This window comes from Carlito syrichta, unplaced genomic scaffold (assembly GCF_000164805.1).
Source record: "Carlito syrichta isolate Samal-C Ts95f unplaced genomic scaffold, Tarsius_syrichta-2.0.1 Scaffold309858, whole genome shotgun sequence".
Lineage (NCBI taxonomy): Eukaryota > Metazoa > Chordata > Mammalia > Primates > Tarsiidae > Carlito > Carlito syrichta.
Window position 1 is genome coordinate 661,417 of NW_007253954.1, and position 26,139 is coordinate 687,555.

Here is a 26,139-nt window from a genome sequence, read left to right on the forward strand (position 1 = left end):
GCGATCCTTCTGCCTCAGCCTTCCAAGTAGCCGAAATTACAGGCGCGTGCTACCACGCCCGGCTAATTTTTTGATTTATTATAGAGATGAGGTCTCGCCTGCCCAGCTCGGCTTGTAATCCCGCGCTTTTGGGAGGCTGAGGTGAGTGACTGCCTGAGCCCACATGTAGCTTTTGAAGGTAGGGGCTTTGGTATCAGATAGGCTGGGTCCCAGTCCTGGCTCTGACACTTCCTGGTCAGTATGACCACAATAAAATTTTTATTAAGCCTCAGTTTCTTCATCTGTAAAATAGGAATAATAATAACTACATCAAAAAACAGAACAAAACAGGATGTGTGTGCATGAGAGGATTAGGTGAATTAATGCATGCAAAGTGCTTAGCATACTTCCTAGCCATAGAAAGGGCTCAATAAACCGTCTGTATGTTCTCCAAGGCAGACTTCTCTACAACAGAAAAAAGAAGTAGCAGTCCTTCTGTAGCTTTAATATTCACATGCAACTAAGAGACCACTAAACTGTGCTCAGTGTGGTTATTATGAACACTTCCCGAAACACTCTACACTCTCATACCCATTACTTCACCAGGCATCCCTCTCTGTATTCGACATCCATGAGACCTGGGAGTGTTACAAAGGCATCCGAAAATGTGTTTTAAAGGTAGCTATCCTCTTTGGATGATAAGCTGATACCCTCAGACATAGGTGTGGAGAGCTCACGCTCCTCGTGGTCTCCCTGAAAGTGTGCTCTCCCCGTGGTGTCCCCGAAAGCATGCACTTCACATGATCTCCCCAAAAGCGTGCACTCTCCACGGTCTCTCAAACGAAAGTGAGGGCTGATGAATGGAAGTGAGCGGAAGGAAAAAAAAAACCTTCAGGGAAGCGGGTGAGACACACCTCTGGTTTGTCCTTTTCTCTAGCTCTGGGACATGATTTCTTAAAACCATCACCCTGCTACATAAACTGAATGTTGTCTCATGTGCCAATAAGCAAGAAAGAGAAGGAACAAATTTGGGGATCCTACTGTACTAACACCATTCCCTTCCAGTTCATGTTCTCAGATCCAAAATAGCACCTAGGCAAAATGCCAAATTGCTCATGTTAGCAAATTAGACCCATTTTACCACCTCGTCTGAGATATGGTGCCATCGTAACCTCTGTGCTGTGTACAGCAACCCTGGTCCCAGCAGACTTCTCCAGATGGTTTTAGTCATTCTTGGGACAATCACTGCCTTATAAACATGTTCCCCAGGACATCATGGTAGAAAAATCATCCTTAAATCATCCTTAAATGGAGCAATTTAGCTAAGTTGGCACGGATAATGTATACAACAGGCAGGAAACGGTATCATGGCTTCAAGGCCTCAACCATACAGCCCCTGGGTAGTCCTGGATCCTAGGATACTAAAGGCTCTTGAGTCAATTAAGTGCAAACACCATCGTGTGGCCATGCAAGGCCAAAGAGCAGTAACAATAGGGAAGGCTAAAAATGTCACTAATGAAAACCAACTGGCTGTGGAAATATCTATAATAATCATGAGACGAGCTCTGCTTATAAGAAAAAATAAATTAGTTCTGTGTCCTTTTCACACCAAGGTGAAGAAACCATTTTATGGTGTAGCTCTGCTGAGTCCTTCTGTTTTGCATTTAAAAGAAAAGGAGTTGAAAATCAGAGTGAGAACAATACTTGAAGTATCAGATTTGCATTTCATTAGCTCCCCATATGGAGCGCAGAACTTCTTGCTTTTGAAATTGTATATATTTATGCTTTCAACCCCCAGAGGCTGTCTGGACTAAACACTAGACCTAATTCATAACAATTTTGGTTTCCCTTAATGCAGCCCACAAAGAGACGGAGACTTTAATGGCTAGTACTTAAGAAAATCTACCTGTCAACATAACACCGTGCACGTGGCCCACTGGATCAGACAAAGAAACCCTACCTTAAGGGAAAGAGGAGAAGGGTTTCCCCGCCCTCAGGGATGACTCTATACATTGTTGTGGCAGAGATCTTAGTATCATCTGTCATCTACAGAATAAGTCTTTAATCTCTGTAATTTAAGGACCCTACCAATTCTAGCCTTTTAATTGCTTTTAAAGCTTGGCAGTGTTCTGGTGTGCTAGAGGGTGGCATCTTTTGAGACATCCACACCAACTTTCTTTACAAGGCAGGAAACAAACCAGCCATCTTAAAACAGTATTTAACTTCATGTTGTTCAAATATTTCAAAAATTTGCCAAGAGAATTGGAACATCCAGGCATAATTAAAGTAAGTTAAGGATGGATGGCTAGATCAGCCTTAGCTCTGCTTCAGTGGATTTAAGCCAAATTCCCCTACTTTAGAGTAGCTTTTTGTGGTTTACTACACCCAGGCTGCCGTGGTTAAGTGAGCATCTGGAAAAAAAAAGAACGGCTGAACACTTCATAAAATTGTGTTTTAGGTGGCTTCATTTTGCAATATAAACTTTCTTTCTGTCTTTTTTAGAGGTCTGTTTTAGGGAATAAAGTAGAGTAAATTTTAAATTGCTACATGTCAACACACACACACAGAGAGAGAGAGAGAGAGAGAGAGAGAGAGAGAGAGAGAGAGAGAGAAGAACATTTGCTGTCTGGGGAGTGAATTCTCATTCTAAGGTACATCATGGCCCATTCCATATTCTTCCCACATTTATGAAAGGCACGATCCCTGGTGCCTGGGAGTCCCCCTCATTCAAACTCACATCTTCTAAGCTTTCCCTCACCGAGAGCTTGGGTGACTTCGTCACTCACGTTGCCAACACCCTACTTATTAGGCATGGGTGAGCCTGCCTCCTTCCTGCCTTGGCCTCCTTCCAACTGCCTTCTTGGCTCCACATGGAGTAGAGGCAGGTGCCCCTGACCAAAGGGTCCATTAACACTTGTAGAATATAAGGAGGAGTTTTAAGGCATAATCTTAAATACCATGGAAACAAGTGCTCTTGAAAATATAGCCCATGGAATTTTTCACCGACTTTCATCATGGCAGACATTGGTGTCATGACTGCTTGCCTGGAAATAAATCCCTAGATGGCAAGATAAGAAATAGAGGTTTACTGGCCTTTGGGAATAAAATAAGCAGGAAAGACTGTAAGTGTGGAAAGGTAGAAAATCCTGACATCATCTTTGAAACACTCCTATTTGTTGTTCCCAAGCACAAAATCAGCCTCCAAGTCCTATGGAGGGCAGCTTCATCTCTCTCCAGACTGTGCCTCATCAGGTCTCACCAGGACAACAGAAAGAGACTCCCATCTGTCGGCTATCCTTGTACCCAGCTCTTGTCCTCTTCCAACCAGTCCTGCAAACCCCTGAGAAAGCAAACTTAAAACTTAAATTTTATTAAAACATACATGCACTGTCCTCCTCCTGAACAAACTGCACTGATTCCCGATCCCAGGGATATACAGACAAGGCATTAACTAAGCAGCTACCACATGTAGGCACCCTGCCAGGGGCTTCGCACACGCCTACTGCAAGGCTCTCATGATCTCCATTTCATAGATGAGGAGGTTATGCCTTGACCCCGGGCCAACTCACGAATAAGATGTGACTCTCAGGCTCTCCTGCCTGGTGTCGTTCAATCCAATTGATACTTCTCTGCTGCGAATGCAAGGTTTTCTTTACTAGCTATGCTTTATACCCATCCCACGTCTTTGCTGCTGCATGTCTCCCTGAAACTGTTGCTCTGTCCTCTCTGTCCATGTAACAGTTCTTGCCCTTTGAGGTCCACTTTCTCTGGTAAAGCCCGCTGGTTTCTCACAGGGCTGAGCTCTGTGTCTGTCTAGGCAGACCGGTGGAAGCCCTGAATTGCTCACAAGTCTTCTCATAGGTAGCAACACTTTCTTAAGTTTTGGTACCTCCTATGGCACCCAGCACAGTGCCAGGCAAACAAATGCTCCAAAGTAGTGACTATCTAAGAATAAAACATGAAACAAGCTTTCATCTCTCTCTCCTTTCCTTGAAACCCAAGCTCCTTTTGTGTGTAGTAGTGAACTAACAGCAAGAAGCAAAGAAAGGTCAACTGCTGACTGGTTAAAAAAGTAAACAAAATACAAGTCAAAATGAAATCTGCTTAATTCCTTTTCCTTTAACCACAACACATTTAACATGTCAGCCTGTACTTTCCTGATGAAAAGGAAAATAACTTATCACTGAGCACAAAAGGATGTGGCACTGAATCTTCTGTGGGAGAGAATGTTTTAGAACCTGATCAACGTGGCCTAATTACCATAAGGTCAACTGGGACTCAAAATTACTTTGTTACCCACAGTACGCTTTTTAATTCTGCCTACTGTAACAAAACTTATTCATTAAATTGGATTTTAACTGATAATCTAACACCGACAAGGCTAGTTCTTAAAATTGTCTTCTAGAAAGAGTTTAGACACATTCAAGTTCTAAGTCACCTTAGGCTCTGACATTCTTAAGGTAACAAGGGAATTGCATATCACAAATATGAAATAATTCCCTCAATAATGGAATGGGAAATTTGCCAGAGAGAGTTATAACCTTATCTGTAACTAGTGTAGATTACTCTGGTTGGCACTTAGTACTGAATAATTTGTCTATGAGGAACTGGGCCATAGTTTTTACTCTAAAAGCATTTCAGCACTACAGAAATTCAGTGTGACAGCTCCCTTTATCAAAGTGCTATAAAATGTTCATCTGGACTGCACAAGTACAAAATATTTTAAGAAAGTCTAATATTAAAACAACAACAACAACCTTTCCCCAATCTTCATTTAATTTTGCTATTAAAAGTATTATTTATAAAAAGGTAACAAAACAACCTGCATACACTGTACAGTAGCCCCTGCTTAGTGGAGGGGGATATGTTCCAAGACCCCCAGTAGATGCCTGAAACCATGGATAGTACTGAACCCTATCTAGACTGTATTTTTTCCCATACATGCATACTTATGATGAAGTTTAATTTATAAAGTAGGTACAGTGAGAAGTTAATAAAATTAATAATAAAATAGAACAATTATAACAACATATCATAATAAAAGTATGTGAATGTGGTCTTTATCTCTACCTTAAAATGCTTTTATTGCAGTGTACTATGCAGAACTGAAATCGCAGAAGGCAAAATTTTGGATAAGGGGAGAATGCTGTAGAAGAAAAATAACTAGACCTTTAAGTTATTTTCAATGGAAGACCTAAGACAGGTAGATTAGGAAGACCTAAGACAGGTAGACTATTTTATCTAATCTGAGCATGGTTCATGGAGCAAATGTCAGAATAAATACAGGGTCTGACCACTGACATAGCTTTCAGCCAGAGGCAGAAATGAAATGCTAATAGGATGGTTCATGTTACCTTACTAGTTGTATTAAAATTCAAAGATCTCACTAAGGTTCAATTTCTCTTTCACTAAAAGAAACATTTGCTCCCTAAAGTAATATATATCTGGCTAACAATCAAAATTCCAACATGAAAACCAAGTAATAGCTCTTTGTGTTAAAAGAAATTCATTCTAAGGCCATCCAAATAATAAGAACTACCACTTCTCTCTTCACTCTTCCTGAAAGAGAAGTCACCTTATACCAGCTTCAATGCATATACAACATTCCTCTCAGAATGAACTTATCTTTAAAGACCCAGCATAGGATTCCTTACATCTTCATTCACCTCATAAGCATTAGGTATCTCTGCCTAATGTGAAAGTCCTTTTTAGAGAAAAGAAGAAACTGGATACAGAAAAGCTATTTGAAATGCCCAGAACAACTTGACAACATTGCCTGAAGCTGCAATCAGATTCCAGGCTCCCAAATTTCCTTTCTTCTTTTCAAGTTCCAAGGCGTAATGGTTCACTAATTATGAGAAAGATTTCTGAACAGGGCTGAACTGGATAAATTAGCATTTCACTAAGGTTTGAAATTTACATGTTCTTTTAGCCATAAAAATACTCAAAAAGAGCATGAAATCATATAACCTTGAAATATAAAAAGGTGACATTAGAAAGCAAAATAAAAAGTCTTCATTTACTGGTCCTGATTTTGTGACAATGCTATTTAATGACCAAAATATCTCTAAGGCTTAGTGTAAATAAAAGTCAAGTCCATCTTATAGACCTCTGGGAAGAAAAGATTGACTTAGGTTGTTCTGCTTTTAAATTTAGAAGTCTGTAGAAATTAAGCTCAAAGAAAGAAGACATCCAGCTCTGATATATTCCACAAGGGAAAGTAAGCACCAAGAGTTCTCATTTTAACAGAAGAGAATCCAAAGATCTGTACCTCAGCAGGGTACAATTAAAACAAAATTACAAACATGTGGTTTTGAGCCACATCACAGAAATGCTGGTTCTACTAGAAATGTTTACTTCCTATCAACAATACCTTGAAAGAAGGATGTTGCAATTCTGAGCTCTCCGACCATCAATCACCGAAAGCTCTTTGACTTTAAGTTTGGAACTCAGTGTGTCATCAATGGCATCTGCTTCTTTCTGTAAAGAGCACGAAAGAGATCCATCAAAGTCCAACAGTGACATTCAGACTTCAGACACGTTTCCTTTACATTTCTGTTCACACACACATACACACACTCTACATATACACATGGGTAAAGCTGAGATGATGAGGTGGGGAGTGTAGGAAGGTGGTGGGGTTGAAACAAAGGCTAAGATCTTGCTGGCAAAGGGAAATAGAAAAGCTGGCCACCCACATTTGAAAAAGCATTATTTGGAAGAACAAAGTGCTTCTAAGTTGATGATGCTAAGCGTGCATACATTATCAGTGAGTGGTGCCCTCCTTTTGTCCCCCAAATTCCTACCGATTGCAGACAGAAGAACTGTCACTATGAATCAAGCTTAGATAAGGCTTGCCATTGCAGGTCCTGCCATTCGCAGGACCCATTCAGCCCAGAACCATTTGCATCCTAAACATTCAAAACAGCTAAACAATAAAACCTCCTGAATGTCTCCATGTGCAGCAGGAAGCTCCCAAGGCCAGATGGTATCTTTCATTACCCTGGAGCCCGATGGACAGTGGAGAGCAGCCAGTTCAAGGCATCAGTTCAGTTATCAGAACCAACAATAAAGCACTACTTGCATATTCTGTTGCTGTACAGACATCTGTAAGCAATGATGGCTGGCTATAATTTATGATGGAACAAGCATGAAACAATTATACATAAATACTGTTTGAGTAGACTGGGCATCGGAGATATTGATAATAATAAAAAGTTTAAGATGAAAACAGACTAACGATAGATAGCTAGTCTTATTTCATTAGTAGTTAGATCAATTAAAAAGTAGATCATGGGTTTTTTTTTAATGTAAGGAAACTAAAGAACTCTGCAACTGTATAACAGTCTAGGAAACAAAGGCAATATGGAATTTAGAATATGAGGAACCATGTGATCAAATGTCAACTGTCTTTTGTGCTGAAATTTCAGGCATACCACTAGATATTCAATTAAGAGCTGAAACTCAACATGGAATTACCCAGACATTGCATTATGCTGTCTTCAAACAAATAGAAAAAAAACAAAACTGAAAAACCAAGAAATTTCAAGCTTACAGTGAGCCAAGGAGTTATATTAAGAAAGGTTTAGGAGGTAGCTCACTTACCTGCTTGGAGTTACTGTTCATAAAGAAATCCTACAGCCATGGCAGAGGCATGGAAAAGGCAAATCAGACACATGCAGTTCAGAAACCACAGCAACAAACAGGGGAAAGTCAAAGTAGTCAAGGAAATCACTGATGCAGGTAAGAGATGATTTACACCCCTAGGATCATCAATGAGAGTTGATGAAGATGAGAAAGACTGGCTGAAGATCCAATGAAGAGCACAGTACCAAGCATTCAGTGTAGAGAAAGATGACGACATCTGCTGTATATAATTTTCAATGGTGGCAAGTTAGATTCAGAAAAGAAAGGGCTTAAAACAACCCAGAAGGATCCACGCTGGGAAAGAAACAAATCCTCTTCAAAACAATCACTGGCTCCATTTACTCAACATAATGCTTTTTACTTGAAGCAGGAGAATATCAATCAATTTCATCAACTTGAGGAAACTATTCTCATTGTTATGTACTACCAAAAATATGTTTTTTTTAAAAAAATGGAAATAACCGCCAGTCTTCTTGTGTCATAAGGATTACAGAAAGACAAGGTGAACAACCCAAGTCAGTAATATAAACCTCAGTACCCTTATAAAGTCCAGACAATGCCCTAGAGGTGCTACAGGTAGGTATGAGGAAAAACAATCAGTGGTTCATGTGGTGTGCAGCCATTGGTGGCCCTGATACAACTGCCTCAGGTCTGTTCAAGCATAAAAGGTCGACAGCCTCTTCTGACTCCAAGTTTTCAGAAGAGACTTGGAGTGAAAAAAGGAAAGAGGAAGGGGTAATCGACATGTTATGAGAAAGTTATAGCTTCAGTTGCATATTTTTGCAATGCTGGAATGAATAAAGCTTCGGTGTGCAAAACACGCCCCAGTTTTCAGGCCAACAGCTTGCACAACCAGCATTTGCTCAGCAGATTCCTTAAGGTCTCATTGGTCTCGGCAGTTCTGCCAAGGCCAATTTTACACAGATGAGCTGTTTCACATAATTCTTCTAGTGGAAAACAGAATGTGTTCTCCCCTTACTCTAACCATACAAGGAGGCATTGCTTTCCTAGAATGGCATTTAAGAAATAAATTGATAATCCTCTGATATTCCTTCCAGTTTTCTTTTGTCCCTGCTACAACTGTCAAGTTTTCTACTCTGAAGCTCCTTGGGACTTTTTCTGCAGAAGCAGTTTCCTTTCACGGGCAAAACAGACTATAGTGAAATGAACTCCGTGAGGTCATCTTAACCTTTTAATTTTTTTCTTCTCTTAAAAAACAAGTTGCTGTTTGAATTTAGATCCTGCTCTCACCATTTGGCCTTCAAAGAAGAAACTCTTATGACATTCTCTAGCAACTCATTCTACATTTTAAGTTCCCATTATTAGGAAAGTAAGACTTCTGACCTCAAGTGTAGACATCTATGAAATCAAGCAATTGTTATTTACGGGGTGTGTGACTTGGGGCTCAGTCTGTCTCTAAAATGGGGTTAACAGTTGGATTATTATTGTGAGTATTAAATGTGACAATGCATGTAAAGCGTTTGTACAGCAGCTGAGACATATTTATGAGTTTAATACCTGGAAGCTACAATAATACAATTATTTTCTCTTTTTTTTTTTTTTGAGTTGGAGTCTCACTCTGTTGCCCAGACTAGAGTGCAGTGGCCGCTCCCGGCCACTGCAGCCTTGACCTATTGGGCTCCGGCGATCCTTCCGCCTCAGCCTTCCAAGTAGCCAGAATTACAGGCATGCACTATCACGCCTGGCTGATTTTTGATTTATTGTAGAGAGGAGGTCTAGCCAAGTTGCCCAGGCGGAGGATCAAGTCCATTTATTCCCCTTTTGCTTGGCTTTCGGTTGAGCTGCAAGGCAGCTGGAGCTCCCATTTGTAACCAGCAGCAGTAATAAGTATAATAGTAACTAAGAAATGTATCTTATCCTTCCAGAGGTGAGAATGAAGAATGCTAGGAAAAATTTGGTTAATTATTAGCCTCTAGATTCCACTTCTTTAAAGTTCTTTTACTTGGCACATTAGAAATAAAAGCACAAAGATGAGTTTCATTGGAAAGGGCATGTTAGAAATAAAAATGATGCTTCCAGGTCTATTTCAAGTAAGTTAACATTCTTTTTAAAAACTCAAATTATTTATTCAAAAATCAGAGAGAAATAACAAAAGATACGTCTAATGAGCTTGGATCAAGTATGATAGAATCGCCTGAATTTGGCTCCATCTTAACAGGATATCTGGTCTTTCCTGGCAATTTTTGGTATAGGGTTTAGGGCTTGGAATATAAATAGAAAGTTGGGACTTAATGTTTTCAGAAAGCAGTGCTGACAGATTATGGTAGGTTGGTATCCACAATGAAATAATGACTCAATACTTCATTGATAACAATAACTCTTACATGAATGGTTCTTGATCATTTTGAAATAAGGTTGAGATACTTTCACAAACCTGTAAAAGGTGGAGATCTCTGTCCAGAAAAATCCACACAACATTTACATAAAACCCTGCATTTGATTAACTCTTACATTGGAGCCCCGTTATAGAACTTAGTTTTTGGTCCTAAGATACCACTATTTACAGTTCTTTCTTCTGCCTTCATGGGCAAAGCCTAAGCACCAAGAATACTGAAATAAATAGCCTAACTCATACAATTTTTCAATATGAAAATTAGATGTATGGAATAATAAAAATTGTGAAAAGAACAAAAAAAGAAAATTCTTTGATCATTTAAAAAAAATCTGAAGACGCTACTGAATTTTCTAAATGGAACCCCCAAAATGCCTTGTTGTATGACATATTAGCAGGAAAAGTTGGATTCTGGAACCTGGGACAGTAGTTATTCCTTGTTCCCTAAATCACAGCAAAGACGCTTTAAAAAGTTTTTACAATGTGTTGATAATAAGATCCTTAAAGAGGGGCTGTTCTCAGGTAAACACCAAAGGAAAGAAACAGATAGTGAGCTGTTAATTTGTTGCTACAGAGATATGACTTCCTTTAGGTAAATGTAGCCCCTTTAGCTCATTTCCTCTCTATTCAATTGCATTCATACGAAGAAATGAATCCATAGCTTCTGGGGATAAAAATTTCTCAAAAAACAGAGATGTAGGTTGTTTAATTTTATCTGAAATACCACTACCACGTAATGTGTTACATTATGTATTTAAATCAGTCTTTTGTGGCTAACCTAGAAATCATGTATAATGTAGTTTCAATGAGAAAAAGAGGTCCTGAGAGTCAAGAAATTGACTTTCAAATGAACTTTTGGAATGTGAATAGGGAAATAGCTGCATGTTATTAAATTCCATTACATGTGGCACGTAAGCCAGATAATCAGCTCTGCACACCTTTGATATCTGCACTGACAAGAAAATTCTGAATAGCAGTGGTCTTGTTATTAAAATTGGAATTAAAAAAAATCCTATACAAAGTCTGACATTCATAATGAATAAAAACCATGGAGTAGAAACAAAGTGAAATTGAAAAGTATGCTACTTTGTAGTCAATTAATACACAATACACACTCAGCCACGTTTTTATTATCTACAAAATGATATCCACCTCAGAGAGGTGGGAGTGAGTATTAAATAATAAGTGTAAGAGCTCCATGGGAACTAAATTTGAGGGTTGATGAGATTGGGAACTGTGTATATCACACTCAGCACCAGAAAAGCAATGAATACTTTATAATGCTTATCATCTTTTAGTCCATATTGTAATTATTTATAGATTTTTCTCATCTTTGCTTTTATATTGTACATTACATTGGGATCCTATGCAAAAGCTTAACATATTTGCATCCTTTGAAGTACATCACATACAAAGCAGACAATATAAATATCTATTCTGATTTGAATATTCCTCACATCAACTGGACATATTTTATGTGTGCTTATAAGTGTACAAGCATATGTATAAGCATACATATAGAAGTATGGATATATGTATATGTATATGCATGTACACCTAAGTATCATTTTTCAGTACTCACCTAAATTATACTAATCTGATATTGCTGGTATGTTTTTCAAAATCTTACTCTGTGTATGGCTCCTGTTGCATGCATACAGTAATGGTATTCATGTGTTCCTTTGCCCTTCTGAGAAGCTTATATAGCCAAAAAAACTGGTTGAAGTCTGGGGAGTTTGAACAGGGTTTCATAACTCTGGAGGGAGGAAAGAGGGGACACTATGGAAAAAATAGGTCCCTAGTATTCATTTGGGAGTAGAAGAGAGAGCAGTTCAGGTGAATTATATAATCACTGCCAAGTCTGAGATGAAAATGCATAGTTCTTTGATGTTTTCATTAGTCATGAGACACGGGTACATTCAATGACAGGCACCTTGTTTCCTTTACTCAGTCCTACATATTCCAACTAAAATGTCTACATCTTTGGATTTTCTGTCTCTCAACATTCAGTAAATTTTATTAAATGGTTCAAATTATCCTCACTTAGAAGATATATTTAGGATTTGAATATTCTCATCTCAAATTCTAGTACTCAAAGGAGAAATAAACTTGAATTAAGTACTCAAGCTGAGCAGGTGTGTGAAATATTTCTCTAGGAGGAACTATTGAAACTATGGCCACAACTGATTCTACTTACTGGTCTATTTAGTGTTAAGTATAAATGAAATGCTATGGTCTCTCCTGGCTGAAATGCCTACTGATCACTTAAACAGTGTGGGTTGCTAGGAGACAATTACCCGATTGCTAGGCTTTCTGCAATCCTGTTTCCCGGGGTTCTTGAGAACTGTCCACATATTTGTCCCAGAGCATTTTGGCAGCATCCTTCCACACCTTCTGGTGAAAGCCAGTTAATTATGAGTCTTGTAAACTTAGGTCTTTCAACCACCTGCCTTTATAATAAATGCAACCCACATGCTTGGACTTGAATAGCATCATTTAGAGTAACTGCTGCTTTCCCTTCCTTTAATTTACTTTTCTACGTCCCCAAACTTTCATCTTAGGCAACCAACATGGACTAATATTAGCACTCAAAACTGATGAGGGTGCTGGGTATGCTGGCTCACACTTATGATTCCAGCACTTTTGGAGGCTGAGGCAGGAGGATCTCTTGGGCCCAGGAGTACAAGACCAGCTTGGGCAACATAGTGAGACCTTGTCTCTACAAAAAAAAAAAAAAAAATTTCAAATTAGCCAGGCCTGTGGTACACACCTGTAGTCCCACCTACTCAGGAGGCTGAAGTGGAAGGATCACATGAACCCAGGAAGTCAAGGCTGTAGTAAGCTGAGATCACTGGTAATGGAGTGAGACCCTGACTCACCACAAACAAACCAGAACACCCACAAAAAATTGAAGAGGGAAAGCAATGGGACATATAACCAGGTCAAAAGATTTTTTTTTTTTAATTACCAAGATATTTGTTAAAATGCCCCATGATTTCATGTCAAGACCCAGAGGCCCAGAAGACACCTTCCTAGGATATCAAAGAAAAGAAAAGAAAAGAAAAAAAGCATATTATGGTCAATCTGATGCATCAAAGGCTATTTAGAAACATTTTTAAAACACTTGGCTTTTGTGTTTCCCCCAGCCTCAGTTCATCTTCTCTCTTTGTGCTTAGCATTTCTTTTCAAAGACATTCTTTCTTGGGAACCAAGCCAAGGAAGCCAACTAGGAAGTCTGCTGTTTGTTTGAGGATGCTCCACCCTGGACATGACTCACCCAGGAGTGAAGGGCCTCTCAGTAAAGCCCAAGGAAAGCCCCTATAAGGTGCCCAGCATTCCTGTGTGTTCCTGTTTAAGGCACATTCTACTCTCTTCATCATCCTCTCCTCTAGCCATCATATGACTCTTCTCACACTCTCGGACTCAATTTTTACCTTCCCAGGGCTCTGATTGACCGTGTGGGATCGTATGCTACCTTTTCTTTATTCTGAAACTCTCCATACCTGGTCATCTTGCTGCGATCTCCTCAGGATCAACCTTAGGAGACTCTACCAAGATGTTCTTTTAAGGAGCAAGAGGTACCACACAGACATGACTAGGACTCACAGAGTGGTGTTGACTATAGCCAGCAAGCACCAAGTCACATGTTCCTGCTATTGCCACAAAAGCTTTGCTCACTCTTCAGTAGCTTGTCTATTGCTATTTGCATCATTGCCATTTCCACACTCACTCAGCCTTTGCCATTCCTCTTCTTAGTCAATCATGCTCATGACATACAGTTAAAACTTATCTCTAGGGTCTACCTAGCTGCCAAATTATAGTCATTTACCAACCCCCATACTACTAAAGGTTCCATCTATTTCCAAAAGTACTCTGCTTCTGATAGTGACCATTTGATATGTATTGTAAAAATTTCAGATAAACCAAAATGGCTTCAGAAACAAGCACTGTGAGGTAACAATACAAGCTATATAATTCTCCTACTAATATTTTCTCCTGGTGACCCATTTTGACTAAACACAAGAGATAACAACATACAAAATTCTTTGCACCAATGGAAACAAGGTCTTGGGCACATACTAGGTACAAAGCTCCCTAACAAGGAGCTTATATACCTTCAATTGTTCACATACAACTGACAGGCACTTGGATACACACACAGACACGCACAACCATGCTGCTTTGCAGGAAAATACCAACGTAGAACAAACAGACTAGAACCAGGATGCTTATCGGATCATGGTCATGGCTGATGGGCCAGGGATCATGCACAAGACATAATTTTTCTCCTTTTTTGACATCTGGAGAGCACATCTATTACCTGCTGTCTTTGGTAGGCAGAGAATGTTCTTTCCAAGTCTTCAAGATCCAAAATTTTGAAGACTTTTGTATCATCAATTTCGGTCCATACTGTTCCCTCCAGTTTGTTCTAGAAACATCAAGGTAATAAATGTATGGTATATAGTAATACACAAAAATAAAAGACTAATTATTCATTAAAAAACAGTGCTGCTATCCTTAACTTTTCAGTCTACCAGCCACTCAAAGTGAACTGGTTTCAATAGGTGTGACATTTATTTCAGAAGCTTTATCACTTAAATATCTGAGCAAGTGGGAATCCTGAGTCCACACTAGAAAATGACATCATTTAACAGCAGGGCTGTTTTCCCTTTGGGTGACAACACCATGAACTATGTGTCCATCAGAGGGAAAATTGGGACAAATGGCTTACCTCGGGCAGTTTAGACCAGTTGAAGGATTTCAGGGCATTTGTGGGCTGAGGAATGTTTTTCTTCTTGAGTGCCAGACCCATTGGAGCACCAGGAGGTGGCATGATTCCCCCTAAAGGAGGAGGCCCTGGGGGAGGAGGAGGGCCACCTGGAGGGAGTGGAGGTGGTGGAGGAGGAAGCATTCCACTTGGCAGAGGTGGGGGCGGTGGGGGCGGAAGGAGAGACCCAGGCACAGAGGAAGGAAAGGGCCCTCCTGGGGCTCCAGGTGAGGGTCCACCTGGGATGGAAGCAGAGACTGCCCTCTGAAAAGATAAAACAGGAAGAAAGAAAAAAATCAGTGAAGAAGTAAATTCATTAAATGATTTTGAGAGTTTGTAACTTTGCTGAAAATGAATTCACACTTCTGAGAATGTGGGTTTAGAGAGTCAATAAAGTCAAATGGACATTTTTGGGGCCTTCATGGATTCTATTGAGTCATGCCTCTGTATCTGATACCTGAGCGCCAGTCTGCAAAGCATTTATGTTTCTCTCACTTCTTGCACCATCACACAGTCTGGTGTTAATGAAATCAGTTTTCATTTTAAGAAGCTAATATGATTTCCTTTGCTCTTTATACAAGATTTGAACAGTATTTAAACATGAACCACCCAAACCACCTCTGCTGTCTGACCTACATGATAGCAGAAGGAGTGAGTCCTCTAACAACTGTGAAAAATCAAGAGCTGTCTCGGATCTATACCCCCTGTCATAAGTGCCTACTCAAGGGTGAGGGGCTCCAGGATCAGGAAAGCCCCAGCAGCTGCTGCAAGCGGAACCGAAGACCTCACCCTGCTGAGCTCATGGAGCTGTGCTGTGAGGTCTGCCACCTGCTGCTTGACTTGCTTGTGCTCGGTGGTCTCCTTTTCCAGCTTCTCCTTCATTTTATTCAAGGTCTGCATCATCTCTTCTTTCTCTTGGGTCTTGGCATCACATTCTCGCTCTTTCTTTTCCAGTTTCTGTTGTAGCTCATTGTGCTCTACACATGAAAACAATTGGACGTGAAAACAGAAATCTTCAGAGCTGAAGTCTTTTCTCTAAAAATAAAATTGACCGAGGATGATGGCAGAGAGAGGAGGTTCTATGAGGTAAATATTCTTTCTCTTCTCTATCAGAAGGAGGGACTTGAGGGCTAAGCAGTGTTTATGATTGAAGGGGACTTCAGAGGAACAGTTTTATTGGCTATGTTTTAGAAAAGACTCTAAAGTCAGAGTTCCAGAAATGAAACAAAAGTTTGAGCAACTACTTGAAAAGAACAGTATCTTTTTGGAAATTAATTCAGAATCTTGTCATTAAAATGGCTCTTTAGCAACATTAGGGAAAATGAATGTTAAAAGGGCCCCTTTCCACAAAACGAGAAATGAGATAGAGAGAAGTCTTTTTTGTTTGTTTGTTTGTTTTAGTGAGTCTCACTCCATCGCCCAGGCTGGAGTGCTGTGGCACATTCACGGCCCCCGCAGCGTCGAGCGCTGGGCTCCGGCGATCCTTCCGCCTCAGTCTTGCGAGTAGCCGGAACTTCAGGGGCGCACTACCACGCCCGGCTCAGTTTTGATTTATTGTAGAGACGAGGTCTCGCCAAGTTGCCGGGGCTGGTCTAAGTCTAGCTTTTAAGAGCTAGGTTTGCCAGCTCATGTCCAACCAGATGAAGGGCTGGAAGGGAGGATCACGCCTATGAGAAAGCAGCAGACCCAGGGTTTTTTCCCAAAGGGGGTCATTTCTCCCATCCAACTCTTTCCCACTGAAAGCTTCTTGAACTATCTTATGCTTTTGGCAAACAATTATTAAGACTTGTGAGCCGGGCTTGGGGGGCTCAGCCTGTAATCCCAGCACTTTGGGAGTCTGAGGCGAGTGAATTGCCTGAGCCCGCGGGTTCAAGACCAGCCCGGGCAACTTAGGGAGACCTCGTCTCAACAATAAATTAAAAAAAAAAAAAAATTAGCCGGGCGTGGTAGCACATGCCTGTAGTTCCAGTTACTTGGATCACCGGAGCCCAGCAGGTCAATGCTGGGGTGGCCGTGAGTGTGCCACTGCACTCCAGCCTGGGTGACAGAGTGAGACTCCAACTCAAAAAAAAAAAAAAAAAAAAAAGACTTGTGAAAGCAAATGTTATTATCTCAGTATTAACTGTTTTAAGGGCAGCAGTGTTGGTTAAGCATGAGAATTATGGTATATGGGGAGAAAACCTTAGCTCTCAGCTGCAGTTTTACTGGCTGCTATAATGGAACAAGGCATCTAATGCAGCATCATGCTTACATCGCCAATGAACATAACATTGTTGCTAGGAGTCATGAGCTTTGAAAAAGAGAATTAATAAAGGTAGGCTGGAGATTTTTATTTCAAATACGTGGCCCCAATTCCTATTCTTTTTATATCAATAAATCCACTAGAGATAGAACCCACTGGGGCAGAGCTATGCAGAACTGGTCTCTATTTCTGAATCTGATAACATATTTAAATCCTTGTTTTCTCTGTGACCTTCTCTCTTCTGAGTCCCCAAAAAATTAGAGTTTGCAGAGAGCAGTGGGAGTCACAAAATTCTTGGATTTTTACCAGCCATGGAACTAAGATAACCATCAACCCACTTTTACCACCTTATGGTTGCTTTTCTGACTTTAGATACACATCTAAAAATGACCTCACTGTATCCCATTTTCCTTCTTTTATCTCCATGTCATTCCTCTTTGACAATTATAAGAATAGGAACTTGCCTTCCTCTCACCAGACATTAGTCTTTAAAAAATCTGGCTGTGCCATATTATCGCCCAAGATGTTTTAACATTTTAGTACCCCTGAGGCCCTATTTCAAGGAGCCTATTCTGCATGTTGGGAACAGGGCTTAGATCCGTGGTTTTCAAATGCTCCTTAGATGATCCTGATGTAATGCCAGGTTTGGAAAGCTCCATAAATGGTATCCATTAACCATCCATTCACTAAACTTTTGGTGAACACTTCCCAGTGTGCTGCACTAAAGATAATTCTCCCCAAATAGTCTCTTTCAGGTCCGTAGAACCGCCTGTCTCCTTACAGTCTCCATCTTTGGACTAATTTGTCAATATGTGCCCTCCTCTTTTACACTCTACTCATGACTTCACTTTAAACCATACTGTTCCTCCCACCAACCTTGGAGATTTTCTTTTGTGCCACCCCAGTCACCCACGTTCTGTAATAGTCACTACCACTTATTGTGTAACTAGTATGTACCAGACACCATGCTAATGTTCTTACATTTGTTTTATCATTTAATCTTCACAACCACCATGTAAGTTAGGTTTGATCCTCAGACTGAAGGAGGAGACTGGGGCAGAAGAAAGGACATGACATATCCACACGGTGAGTGAGGGGTAGACTCAGATCCAGAGCCTAGCACAGTGCCTGACACATACAGGAATTTAATAAGTATTCAAATTTAATAAGTATTCATGGAATGAACTAATGAGTGGCTGCAAAGCTAATGTACTAAGTACTCTACTCAATTTGCACACTTAATCTCCATGCTAAAGAGTGTATTCTGAAAATTTCCACTATTTTCTCTTTACCCTAACTTTTAATCTCTCTTTACCCTTTTAATCAATGTTTCTATTCTATCTGTAGCAGTTACTGAGATTTATTTTTAAAATACATGTACACGACCACCTAGTTGAGGGTAATCCAAATACATGCGAGGAACTCGTAACATAATGGAAATTAACACTTGATATTTTCTGGTGTCAGTGGTGGCCTTGCCTTTCTGCTCAATGGAAAAGGACAAATGTGATGACAGGAAAAGAAATGCCTATGCATCTCTTGGACCCTCTTTTTGCACAATAAATAGTGGGATGAGTGTTACTGTATTTCATTGGCTGTGACTGAATAACATGGATAAGGAAAAGGAAGCTAGTTAAATAGCATGGTGGCAGCATGATGTCTGGGACTATGAGTGTTTCCCATAAAAGGGCTAACTTCAATTTGCTTTAATATTTTGAAGAAGAGACAAAAGAAGAGACAACCACTGTGAGTGGTTGACACGGTGATGGAAATAAATGTCTCTCCTGTCATTTGATGCTGAGTGATAATATCCAAGACACATTCAAATACTAATTACTAATTGGCCTGTTTACATGTCATAACACACATCTCTGCACTGGTCTCTAATTTTCTACATGATTTATCTTTTTATAATTGGTGCCAATTAAGGTCATGGAGAGAATTGGGTAGCTGAAACCAAATGGATTACTCTTCTCTTAAAATTTTGGATAATCCCTAGTGTTCCTTATTATATTATTAAAAACCAGTACACTTTAAAGAGCCGTTATGGAGCAGAGGAAGGGTTTGGATGATTGAATTTTTTGGGGAGGGAGTTGGAGTCTCATCTGTCACCCGGGCTAGAGTGCAGTGGCACACTCATGTTCACTGTAGCCTCGACCTGCTGGGTTCAGGCGATCCTTCCACCTCAGCCTTCCAAGTAGCTAGAACTACAGGTATGTGCCACCATGCCCAGTTAATTTTTTTATTTACTGTAAAGACGAGGTCTCCCCAAGTTGCCCAGGCTGGTTTTGAACCCCTGGGCTCAGGCAATTCTCTCACCTTGGCCTCCCAAAGTGCATGAACTACTGTGCCCAGCCTGATTAGAAAATTTGAATGAATGAATACTGAACAACAAATGCTATTAGCTTTTCAGAAAACTGTTTACATGATTATAATAAAAGCATAAAATATTTGAGAATCATCATGACAAGTAAAATAGCTTGATTTGACACAGCCAGTGCAAAATGATTAAGACATTAAACAAGGTTTTATGCATTAAGGTCAACAAGAAACATTAATGCCAATTTCAAAATATACAAAAAGCAGGGTCACCCAATAACCATCAACACGACTCTTCCCTTGTCAGGGTCTCATCATTTACCTTTTCTCATTTTTTCTGCTTGTTCTTTCCACTGCTTAACTTCATTTTCATTTACCAACCTGCATAACAGTTAAAGGAACACTTATTACAAAAAATATAAATGGTCTATGGCTGACTCTGCATTCTCCCTGGATACAAATATAGTCTACTGCAGAGAAAATCCTGAGTGCATGCTTGAAATCCATTTAAAACCAGATGTTACTTAGACATATTGCATGTGTATATATAGTAACTCATATTTGACTCCCAAACATTTCAGCTCTCCCAGCTGTTATTTTGATGTAGGATAAAATAAATGTCTAACATTGTCACCATTATCTCACAGACAGTGGAATAAGAAGAGACTTACATTCGTACAACATTCTTAATATTAAAATTTTCCAAAGGTGTGGAGTCAGGGTCCTGTCCTTTGTCATTCTGGATAACTATCTGCTGTATAATTCTATCTAGTAGTAGCCAGTACTGAACAGTGTTGCCACTCCTCTTGTCTAGAAAAGAAAAGAATAGTGAAAAAAAATCTTCAAATTATTTCTAAACTAGGATGAATATTTTTCAACAGTGGTCACCCTTTAGAGCCACAGAACCAAAGAGATCTGCACTAACGCTTCTCAAAGCTGCTGGAATTCTGACATACAATGATCACTTATTTGATTGAGTAGCAATCTCAACTCTGCTACTCACAACCCTTTTCTAAATGTGCTGTAAGGCATATATTTGTTTCTGAAATCAAATTTTAATTTATTTCACTTTGAGAATTGCGTTAACACCCCTTAAGCTGTGCGGACACGCACATTGGACTCCAATGTGCACATTCCAAGGTTTAGAATCCCTGGTGTGTGCCTAATCTAAACAGCACTGCTCAGAAGACAGAGCCCTTTGGACAATGTTCAAACATTCAACAGCTCAAATGTAAATCACAAACACACTCACAAGGCATTTGGAGGCAGTGGTGCAGGATGGACATGAAATGAGGGTAAGCTTCACTATGAGTGAGCCTCTTCCTGGTCAGCTCAAACATCTGAGTTGCACTTTTTGTGTCTATGTGAACCTATTTTATAAGAAGAAGAAATCTAAGTCAAACATCTACGTTCCTCAATTCCCGCAGTGCGAGGGAATGAAATTCAAAGCAAACAGAAACTAGGTAACAAAAGAGAATTTTTATCTCACTCATAGGTTACACTGGTGTTTGTCGACCCCACAACACACATTATGAGGGGAAAACTCTGTGAGCTGATCAGTCAAGTCAGAATAATGGTAAGCATACATACCAGTTCAAATCTTTTGGCAAATTCTAGTTCATCTTCATTTCGGAGCATTTCAAAAAAGTCTAAATGCCTGAAAGATAATTAAATAAAAATTAAGTAGAACAGTCTACAAATACAGGCACACAGAATTCAGGACATTAATACTAAGGTCTTTTCTGAATTTTCAGAGAGATCTCTAAAAGAAATAAGGTATAAAATTTGAATGCCTAAGCTTAGCTATGCTCTTTCTTAGGAAAAAGGACATAACCTGAGAGAAATAAGATCACAATAAGCCTAGGGTGCCTAGCATATAGTAAGCAATTATTAAATTAATACTTAGCAAATCGATAAATAATCAAGTCCAGATTCTACTCATAGACTCCCTTTATGGAAAAACAAACCCATATACCTACACTTGACTTGCTGCTGAATTGAAAATCACAAAGTAACTGTTCACACTATTCATTTATTCACTAAAATATATACTGAGCCCCTACTATGTATTTTACACAATGGAGATGCATTTTAAGAAGACACATATAACAGGTCAAAGGAAATAGAAGATGATGGGAGGTGAGGTGAAAAATGTGTACACAATGGTTGGAAAAGGCTTCTCTGCAGGGAACAAGCAATTTGGACATCTGTGAAAGATCACTTGAAACTGAGGAAATAGCAACTGCAAGGGCCCTGATGCAAGAGTATTTTTTATACGTTCACAGAATACCAAGGAGAAGAGCATGCTGGAGTGCGTGAATGAAGGAGAGGATTGATAGAAGGAAAGATCTGAAAGCTAGTAGAAATATCTTAGAGATAGTAAAATGATTGCCAACCAGAGCTAATGAACAGGAAGTGGAAATTAACATTCATAGAATGTCTATCAAAGGTGCTAAGTGATTCCACATGTTTTATAGTCAATTTTCACAACAGATCTGAAAGGTAGCTGTTATCACCACCACCTTTTTTTTTTACAAGTATAAAAATTGTAAAGTTCAGAAAAATTGAGCAATTTTACGAGAATAGGAAGTAAGAGGCAAGACTAGGATAAGTTATGAATTCAAGTCTAATGCCAAAATCCATATTAAGTTCTCGACACAGTGTGCTGCTTCCTTCACCAACAAAGTCTTACTATAAAAACATCATTAACTGAACTAACATCCTGGTGCAAGACCCTTTTGTTACAGACAGATCACAAGAAATCCACAGGCTGGCACTTGAGGAGACATTGCACTACACACATGGAAAAAAACAAACGATCTCAAATCACAACAGTCTGACTTACCTATCTAATGTTGAATTTTCATGTTCCCTTAATTTATCTATTACAGGCTGAATTCCTAACATCAGAAATTCATAGCGAAGATGAAGTCTAAAGTCCAAACTCTCCTGAAAGTAAAAGGGTAGTAAAATAAATATTTATGGTTTTTAGACTACACAGTAATCATTTTTTTAAAAATTGCTTTTTAACAATACATTTTAAAAATTGTATTCAGAAGGTTCTTACCACCCCTGCGCCTTGGCTTAATACTGCATTAATGAAGGACATGATGGCAGTCTTGAGACTCACTTCATCTCGATATCGCCCAGTGCTTTTATCCAAGTCATTAATTAACGTCTATCAAAGATACAAATATAAAAATAAAGGACTGAAATATTACTAACATTATGTTCATTTTGTGAATTTTTTTATACTCCCAAATTTTTAAATCTTGTGTTTATTCAGAATTATACTGATCCATAGAAAGCTACCTTTTTCTGAAGATAAGCCTTAAAAAGGCTACTTTCAAAATTTTTACACCATATATGTTCATACACACATATATGTAAAGTACAAAAGATTTTGCTTCATTACCTCTGCTTGTTTTTCACAAGTGAGAAAAATATAGTTAAATATGAGAAAATATTCATACTGATCTAATTCAAGAATAGCAACCCATAAAATTTTCAGGGAACACCCCATTTAGTGGATTCAAAAGATGTGTGCTGTGTAATATGTAAGATGTAGGGCCAAATTTTCAAGTTCTGTAAGTCCAAGATTTTCAAGTTCTGTAAATAGTAGATTAATCAACTATAAAAAGTATATTCTTAAATCTAAGAGGAAAGGAATGTTTGAAGTCACAGTTTGAGTAACTACCACAGAGGGAAATCTCAAATAATGTACCCCCTACAGGGCCAGAAAAGGTACCTGTTTGAGCAGGTTTTAGAAAGGGGTAAATGAAGAGGTGCTGAGGGAGCACCCACCTGAAAGCGGGTTCTTTCGCTGGCATACTTCTGGTAGTGCAGCATGGCCTGCAGAACCTTCTTGTGGCCTCCGGGAACCAGGCACACGGCGCCCAAGATTTCCAGCACGGCCACCTTTGTTTTAATATTCTCTGTGCTCAGACTCTGAGCAATTACATTAATACTCTCAGAATGAGCGAGGACATGAGCCCGACCTTGAGAGTTGTTCATTAGTGCCTTTATACATCCAATGAGAGAGGTATGTATTCGAGACTCTGAGGTCTCGTAGTCCATGGTCTTTAGAAAGTTGAGAATACATGACAGGCCATCCAAGTCGATGAATCTGGTTACAAACCTGTCACGAAGAGAAGTGAATCAGACTTAAGTCCCTGTGGGGTTTTGTTATAATCTTTAATAGAAAAGTCTGGGAGCAGAGGGATGGGGCAAAGGAAGAAGATTTACTTCCTAAAGTACCGAACGCTTACATTGATGAAGTCTTAATTCTTTGCCTCTTCCTTGGCACAGACCCAATGGTCAGGTCTAACCAGAAGTGTGAAAAAACCTCCACTTGAGGTAAACACATATCAGCTGGTATAAAGAACCAATTAACAGATCATACATCCATAAAAAATCAGGAGCAAGAGAACACTCAGAAATACATATTTTGTCTTAGGTTAAAATCATCTGCTGATCCTGTGTTATTGTAGCATCTAGTTCCCATGTACTCTTATTTGTTGATCACTGATCCAAACTCCCTATCAATGAAAGTCAAAGAATATCCTTAAATTCCAGGATATTTGCTTGTTGAACAAATGATAATCTACACCCCTGAGGTTTCACAGCAAAACCCTTCTTTTGTATGACATGCTACATGGACTCTCAATATATAAAACAGATGAAAGCAATACTTTTTTATATATTAATTTTGCTAGTATCTGTAATACTTAATTGCTGTAAAGTTAATCAATAAGAATAATTCACGATGCACATGAGGATATTAAAGCCCCTGAAAAGTTCTGAAGTTATATAGCCTATTTATCTGACTACTCCAGAAATTTCCAAACTTATTTAGCCTTGGATACTCCTTAACATCTAAGACTTCAGAACACACTGAGGGAAACACTGTTAGAATAATCTAGATCATCATCACACAGATGCACAGTATTTTTGATGAATCAGTAGTTTTTCTTAGTTTGCATTTTATAGTCAAATAGAAGGTATCTTTATTTTCTAGCCATTTGACCCAACCACATGACCCAGATTTAGCCAAGTTCATTCAACCAATTGGCTTCATTCATAGCACCTGTGATAATGAAGTATACCTGTAAGAATCCCAATAACTTACCAAATCCTAGCGGCATTAATGGAAAAGGAAGATGTGGGAGGCACATAGTGGAAGCTGACTACCAGAGAGGAAATGAATCACTACTGCCAGAAAGTCCACCTTCTTTTTTATTCTTATTATTTCTTTAATAATCCACATGCCATAGCACTCACCCTTTTAAAGTGTACAATTCAGTAGTTTTTAGTCCATTCACAGAGTTGTTCAACCACCAATACTACCTCAACCTGGAATGTTTTAATTTAACCCCAAAAGACCACTTTCTTCTCTCCCCAACTTCTGGCAACCACTAATTTACTTCCTGTTTTTATAGATCGGTCTATTCTGGACATTCATATCAACAGAATCTTATGATATGTGGTCTTTCATTACTGGTTTTTTTCACTTAGCATATTTTCAAGGTTATTCCATGTTGTAGCATGTATCAGTAATTTCATTTCTTTTTGTAGCTAAATATTTCATTGTGTGGATAAATCACATTTTATTTATCCATTTATCAGTTGAAAGGTATATAGGTTGTTTCCACATTTTGGCTGCTATGAACATTTGTGTACAAGTTTTTTGTCGTTGTTTTTTGGGGGGGTGCATGTCTTCATTTCCCACAGTCACACTATGTTTAACATTCTGAAAAACTGTTCTTTTCCAAAGGGGTTGCACCATTTTACATTCCCACCAGCAATGAAGAAAGGTCTCAATTTTTCTACATTCTTGCCATCATTGTTTCTCTGCCTTTATTTTAGCCATTCTAGTGGCTGTCTGCATATCTTTTCATTGAAAAAAATCTCTTTGCTAAATGTTCAATGAGTAAAGTTATCTTATTCATGATTTAATTACATGCTTTTAATTTAAGACTTCCTGGATGGAATTGACTGTTGCAGAAAATAGGAAGGAGAAGGAGAGGAGAAGGGAGAGAGGAACACATTACCCAGGGGAAAATTACCTCATTGGTTTTGTCCTTAGTGCTGTCTTCAAACTCTCTATAGTTTTACTTCTCTCTTCTTCTTCTTCTTTCTCTAAAGCCAGCAGAGATTTTCTCTATGCAACAGAAACAGAAGTTACTCCTTCAAATTCTACTTTTTATTTATTTATTTATTTTTGAGTTGGAGTCTCACTCTTCACCCAGACTGGATTGCAGTGGCACACTCATGGCCAGCCCTGCGTCGACCTGCTGGGCTCTGGTAAATCTTCCACTTCAGCCTTCCAAGTAGCCGAAACTACAGGCGTGTACTACCATGCCTGGTTAATTTTTTTATTTATTATAGAGATGAAGTCTTGCCAAGTTGCCCAGTCTGGTCTTGAACCTGCAAATACTACTTTTTAATTAGAGTATAAATAATACAAACCAACAAATTACTTCCTACTATCACATTAAATATAATCAATACATACATGATTAAGACTTATAAGTCAAAAAGTAGAGCAACACCATCGAGGATTTCATAAGTTTTTTGTACCTACTATAATTTAGGTCCTTCTAATTTTAAATAAAGGGTTAAGAAAAAGTTTAGAAATCTTGATAGTGATTAAGTTGCCCAAAAGTTTGCTAACTATTCCATGACCATATTCTGAGGTAGATATTACTATTTATATTTGATAGGAAGAAGACTGGATCGGCACTTACATACAACATTCTGGCAATTAAAGTTAATAACACAGCCGGGCTCGGTGGCTCAGCCTGTAATCCCGCGCCTTTGGGAGGCTGAGGT

General features: G+C 39.1%; 1 protein-coding gene across 3 annotated transcripts in view; it reads right to left on the bottom strand.

The window, feature by feature from the left end:
- Positions 1 to 26,139, bottom strand: part of DAAM1 (dishevelled associated activator of morphogenesis 1) — a 181,390-nt gene that overhangs the window by 22,527 nt on the left and 132,724 nt on the right. For 2 of the 3 annotated variants that reach the window (XM_008068062.1, XM_021717559.1), the window contains 13 exons: positions 25,374 to 25,468; positions 23,113 to 23,446; positions 22,376 to 22,486; positions 22,154 to 22,257; positions 20,899 to 20,965; positions 20,561 to 20,678; positions 19,980 to 20,118; positions 19,631 to 19,689; positions 15,537 to 15,724; positions 14,712 to 15,011; positions 14,301 to 14,408; positions 7,585 to 7,614; positions 6,353 to 6,459 (listed from right to left, as the gene is read on the bottom strand). In XM_008068062.1, the coding sequence (XP_008066253.1) occupies positions 6,353 to 6,459; positions 7,585 to 7,614; positions 14,301 to 14,408; positions 14,712 to 15,011; positions 15,537 to 15,724; positions 19,631 to 19,689; positions 19,980 to 20,118; positions 20,561 to 20,678; positions 20,899 to 20,965; positions 22,154 to 22,257; positions 22,376 to 22,486; positions 23,113 to 23,446; positions 25,374 to 25,468 (1,760 nt within the window). The remainder of the gene's footprint in view (positions 1 to 6,352; positions 6,460 to 7,584; positions 7,615 to 14,300; positions 14,409 to 14,711; positions 15,012 to 15,536; positions 15,725 to 19,630; positions 19,690 to 19,979; positions 20,119 to 20,560; positions 20,679 to 20,898; positions 20,966 to 22,153; positions 22,258 to 22,375; positions 22,487 to 23,112; positions 23,447 to 25,373; positions 25,469 to 26,139) is intronic. The other variant, XM_008068063.1, reaches the window with a different exon arrangement.